Raw genomic sequence first — 6,044 nt, 5'->3', positions numbered from 1 at the left:
ATTCTTGAATTAGAAGAAAAACTATTTTTGGGTTGCCCTCAATACTAGTATTTGGATTGAATAACTTTTGGAGAGAGAAGCTGAATTATTGATTTATTATATGATTAATAAATTGGAATAAATAGTTTATTAATATATTGAATCATTAATATATTAATAAGAAATAACAATAATTAATTTGGAATTAATCAAAAATTAATTCAAATTAATTTCAAGATTAATTAAATTAATTAAAAGTGTAGGTGTTGTTTGGTTGTTTAACGAAAGTTGAAACATGAAAGCTCTAGAACCCCATGAGATGGGGGTGAACAAAATTTCGCTAGGAATAACATAAAAATTTTGTTCATGGGGCCTAGGATAAAGACATAAGGCAGCTTGATTATTATATTAATTAATCATATCTTTTCGCCTGAAAACCCTAGCTTTGGCCTCAAGTTTCTTTCAGCTATATAAAAACCTCCCTGGCTCTCATTATTTCGTCCACTCCTTCTAGCCTTCCTAGAGCCGAAATTTTGGTTAAGCATCCTCTCTACTAAGTCTTCTTGCTACTAGGGTTAAGGGTTAAAGTCATTATAGATATCCATTCCTTTGGTGCTAGCTTTCCAAGATTTTGAAGAAGGATTCAACTTTGATTATTTACAATAATAATCAAAATGTATGTAACCCTAATTTGATTTGAATTTCGATTTCATAGCCTCTCTCCTAGGGTTTCTTAATATTCATAGTTAGTTGCTATCAATAGAGAAAACATAGATCATTTCTCGGTTGCATGTGAACTTAAGGGTTTAAGTGTTTTTTCGCCACATGTAAAAAATTTATAACCTATAAAACCCATCAGTGATATTTGAGCCTTATGTTTTCTATTTGATTGCCCACTAAAACGAATTGATAAAAATAATGGTTTATGGAAACTAAACCCTAAAGGCCATAATTTTGACTTGGCTAGGGTTTTATGGAACCCTAGCTACCTCCTCCTTATTTTCGAAAACTGTATGTTTATCCCTAGGGTTTCTAGTTCCTTTAATTATTATTTTAATATGATTTAAAATTTGAATAATTAAAAACTTGATAAACCCTACCTTTTTTTAAAATTAGATGGATAAAGGTTTAGGACTAAATTTGAATTATTTAAATTAATTGTTTAATTGGTAAATAATTATTTAATCCATGAAATTAAATTATTTAATTAATTGTTTAATTGGTAAATAATATGATTTGAATTTATTTAATTAATTGTTTTAATTAAGATAAAACATTAAATCATTACTTAGTTTAAAATTAATTATTATTAATTGTTTAATTTGAAAGATTAATTTTAAACCCTAGTATTTTGAAAAGTTTAAAATACGCTTTATACAATATATATGATTAAAAGTTTAATATATTATATGTATAAGATAAGTTAGTCAAATCGCTAGTACGCCTTATTCGCGAAGCCCTACTATAAGGGGGTATAAGGAAGTGGCCTATAAAATGGCCGTTGAATAGATGTCCACTCTCACCCACTTATAATTATGATGCTAGTAAAGTACTAGAACCTTTTGAATAAATCCCAACTCTAGTTACTTTAGGAAAAAAATGTGAAGTGTATGCTAGTCCATGAAAACACAGATCACTCTTTATATGTCGCTAGTGGAGTGTGCGTGATTAACTGGCACACTAATTTGGGACTATAAAGTTGAGTGATGGACAAATTGAAAATTATCATTGTTAATGGAGCACGTGCGGCTTATCGGCATATTAATTTGAGATGATAAAGGACATCGACGTTGTCAAACAGATTTGCATAGTTATTCACATCTTATTTGTGATCCTCGACATGCCAGTCACAAATTTGAAGAGCATAATCTGAAATTAAACAAGACATTCATTAGATTTAATGAATCTCAAAAGATCTAGGAATTTCATGCTAGATTGAAAATTTGTAAATTTGTATTACCTACCTTGATAAATTCACTATTGGATTACAACATCCCTATTCTTTATTGTGAATTGTATTTTAGATCCTAGCCTTGAATATTTACTTTGGGTTAAAATATTAAGAATTTATATCACTAACTAAAAACTATGTCTCCTTATATAGATGTCTGGAAATGGTGATCTCACAACTACTTAAACTGGCTCCTCTTGCTTAAACTTCCCTCTACTCTCGATTTTGTCGAAGAAAAGTTCATAGTTCCAACTACATGGATTGGATGAGGAACTTCAAGATGACTCTTTGTTAGGAGGGCAAGGAATATGTCCTCGAAAAGCCTCTTGTCAAAATTGATCATTTAATCGCTAATCCCAAGGAAATCGTTTCTTACTACAAACATTCTGATGATGCCATTAAGGTTGCTCGCATCATGGTGGCCACTCTGGCACCTGAACTAGCCAAGTTCTATAAGGACTATTGGTCATACAAGATGGCTCTCGACCTTCCAAGAAATTTCCATAAGAAGGCGAGACAAGACCGATTCGAAGTGGTCAAAGCTCTCATGGCGTTCAAGCTCAAGGAAGGAGAACCTATTTGCCCTCACATACAACAGATGCAGAGGTACGTAGAGCAACTGAATAAGATCAGTGTGTCATTTGGTGATGAGTTGGACATTGATATGGTCCTTAACTCATTAACTCCTAGTTATGATCATTTCGTTCTATCCTATCATCCGAACAATACAGAGACGACATTGACTAAGCTTCATAATTTGTTGCAAACTATTGAATCGGGGATGAAGAAAAATCATGCCTCTACTGCAACAAATGCTCATGTCCTGGCCATTGGATCTAGAAAAGGAAAGAAAAGGAAGGCTCCTTCCTAATCTGGCAGGAAAAGGGAAGGTCCATGTTGGAGGGTCTAGCAGTGGGTCAAATTCAAAGCCTAACTCTGATGTCCCCACGGTCATTGATCCAAAGGAGGCCATTTGCTTCCATTATGGTGAAAAGGGCCATTAGAGAAGAAGCTATGCTATGTACCTGTATGACTTGAAGGATGGCAAGATCACGGCGTCCTCTTCAGGTATTTGCACTATTCAAGTTAATAACACACAACTTTCTCATTCTTGGGTCCTTGACATAGGATGTGGTTTCCACATTTGTTTTGATTTGCAGGGACTAAGAGAAAGTGAGGATGTGGAGCATGGGAAGCTCATTATGATCATGGGGAATGGGCAATCTTCACCTATTACCAAGATTGGGATGTATGGGCTTATGCTTACTAGTAGTGTTAGGGTTAATTTGACTAATTGATGTTATTCGTCAGATATGACACGAAACATTATTTCATTTCATGCATTGTTCAGACAAGGTTTTAGATATTCGTTTGATAATGAAGTTAGTTCTATGTCTGCTTATCATAATGGTTTTTTTATGTTTTAAGATTTACCTTGTAATGGTGTGTATGAAACTATGACTTGTGTTCATAACCTAGACAATAGTAGGTTTCATATTGATTCGTCCAATGGTGTGGACAAAGCATGTTTGTGGAATTGTCATCTTGGGAATGTAAATAAGAAACGCATCGCCCAACTCCAAAACGATAAAGTGTTGGTATCATTTGATCTTAGGATATATGATGAGTGTGAATCTTGTCTCTTGGGCAAGATGAAAAAATCACTTGTCACTGGAACATGTGAAAGAGGTGAGGGACTGTTGGACCTAATCCATACGGATGTCTGTGGCCCATTTAGATCCACCACACGAGATGCTAATCGATACTACGCGAAATTTACAGATGATTATAGCATATATGGTTATATTTACTTAATCAAACATAAATCAAAAACCTTTGAAAATTTCAAAGAGTTTAAGCACGAGATCGAGAATCAATTAGGCAAGAAGATAAAGATGCCCAGATCTGAAAAAGGTGGTGAGAATCTTAGTATCGAGTTCCAAGAATATCTTAAGGAATGTGGAATTGTTTCACAATTGACTCCTCCAAGAACACCACAACTTAATGGTGTGGCTGAGAGGCGTAATAGAACCTTATTAGACATGGTTCGTTCCATGATGAGTCGAGCTTCTCTTCCTATTCATTTATGGGGGTATGCCTTAGAAGCAAATGCCCATATCGTGAATCTTTTTCTAACGAAGAAGGTTGCCAAAACAACTCATGAGATGTGGACAAGGAAAGCTCCCCCGCTCGCACATATCAAGGTCTGGGGTTGTGAAGCACTCGTAAGATGAGAGATGCAAGACAAACTTGAACCTATAGCCGAGAAGTGTTATTTCATTGGCTAACCACAGAAGTCCTTTGGATACTTGTTCTATAGACCTAGTGAGAACGTGGTCTTTGTAGCTCGAAGAAGAGTCTTTTGTGAGAGAGTTCTCATATTCAAAGAGGACAGTGGGAGTGCTATTGATCTTGAAGAAATTCAGGAGTCATCCAATGAAGGAATCTCAGACAAAACTAGCGCGCAACATGAGGAAGAGGTTCCAGTTGACAACTCATTATCCCTTCGTCGTTCTAGTAGGGTTAGTATGCCACCTGATTTCTATGGTTTCCATATTACTATAGATGGTGACACGTTTGTTAGTGATCGTATACTGGTAAATTTGGATGAACCTGCTAACTACAAGGAAGCAATGGTAGGCCCTAAGGCTGCTAAATGGAAGGAGGAAATGGACAGTGAGATTTAGTCCATGTATGATAACCAAGTACGGAACTTGGTTGATCGTGTACCAAGTCAAAAAATAGTTGGTGCAAATCGAACTTCAAGAAGAATATTGACATGGATGGGAAAGGGCACACCTATAAGTAGATACTGACATGAGTCGAGTCTCATATGCTTCGGCCTTAGGGATTTCATTCTTCCTTGCACATTGTCTTGAAGTTTCGCCAACCCTTCTTCCTCCACCCATAGGGACGATTTCTAACCCTCTTAGGGTTTGTGAAATTGGACCTTTATCCTAGTTATTTTATTCCACTCTTTGGTGTCATTGTGTTTGATACCATTAGAGGATTCTGGTTTGGGTCCTCTCATACATGCAACTTTATGGAGGATGAGATCTCAAGCATGGAGATTAAGGGCTACATAAGAGGTATGTTTCTCTTCCTTATGTTTTATATTTTCTAGGTTAGATGTAATTAGCATGAAACCATATATCCTAGGGTACATGTACACTTAGGTATATCGTAGTTTTGATTTTTCTGATACCTAGTTTAGAGCGTATTCGATGCGTAGAAAACCCAACGGTGGTATCAGAGACATGGGTTCATAATTAAATTCACCCTAGATCCATATTTATGTAAATGCTTGTTTGAAGTTGAATGAAAGAACAAAGATTGAAATTTTCATAATTAAGAAAATCTTTTAATTGCAGGCCACGACGTGGGGGTTTATGCCCACGATGAGGGGCTTCCGAATTTAGGATTTCCTTTTCTTTTATTTTTTAAATTTGAAGATTTATTTAAATATGGTTAAATACCAAAATTAAAATATTTTAAATCTAGAAAGTTGATAAATATTATTTGAATATGATTATTTAAATTTGAATATTTATTATTTAAATAATTAATTTAATATTTAATGTTATTTAAAATAGAGATTTATAAATTTGAATATTAACCCCTTATGAATTGTTAATTATTACATTGTGGTCATCTCAAAAAGGATAATCAATTCAACCTATTATAGCTTAGGGTTTGATAATCAGTTCCAAGGAAAGGAGAAAAATCCACTGTGGTCATCTCAAAAAGGATTGCATAGCTCTCAGAAAGGAAATCAGCTACCTTTTGGGCAAAGGATATCTTAAAGATATCCTTAGGAGAAGAAAAAAAATCCAAAGAAAAAGACCATGATCCTCAAAATATCCTCGAAAGACCAGCATCCCCCCCCCCCCCCCCCCCCCCGGCTGACGCTAAGGTGATCAACATGATCTCTGGAGGGTCTGACATTTGTGGTAGCTCCTACTATGCAACAAAAAGGCATGCAAAGGTTTCCAAAAATGGAAAAGGAAAAAGGACCACGAAAAAACACAATGATCACCAACCAAATGGAGATCATCTTCGATGAAACAGATAGGCTAGACATCCAAGATCCCCACCATGACAGACTAGTGAACAC

The 6,044-nt window shown here is 35.3% G+C and overlaps 1 protein-coding gene across 1 annotated transcript; it reads left to right on the top strand.

Moving 5' to 3' along the window:
* The first annotated feature begins 2,345 nt into the window (after positions 1 to 2,345).
* On the top strand, positions 2,346 to 2,801 carry LOC145063998 (uncharacterized). The gene has a single exon (XM_079011530.1). It carries the CDS (start codon positions 2,346 to 2,348, stop codon positions 2,799 to 2,801), a length of 456 nt encoding a protein of 151 aa, XP_078867656.1.
* The last annotated feature ends 3,243 nt before the right edge of the window (positions 2,802 to 6,044 follow it).

The sequence above is a fragment of the Lactuca serriola genome, chromosome 7 (assembly GCF_051521515.1).
Source record: "Lactuca serriola cultivar US96UC23 chromosome 7, Lser_US96UC23_V15, whole genome shotgun sequence".
In the NCBI taxonomy this organism is placed as follows: domain Eukaryota; kingdom Viridiplantae; phylum Streptophyta; class Magnoliopsida; order Asterales; family Asteraceae; genus Lactuca; species Lactuca serriola.
This window is presented reverse-complemented; position numbering and strand designations above follow the sequence as displayed.

Excerpts from the sequence above, each read along its gene's own strand:
- LOC145063998 (XM_079011530.1), top strand. The coding sequence starts at position 2,346 with ATGGTGGCCACTCTGGCACCTGAACTAGCCAAGTTCTATAAGGACTAT.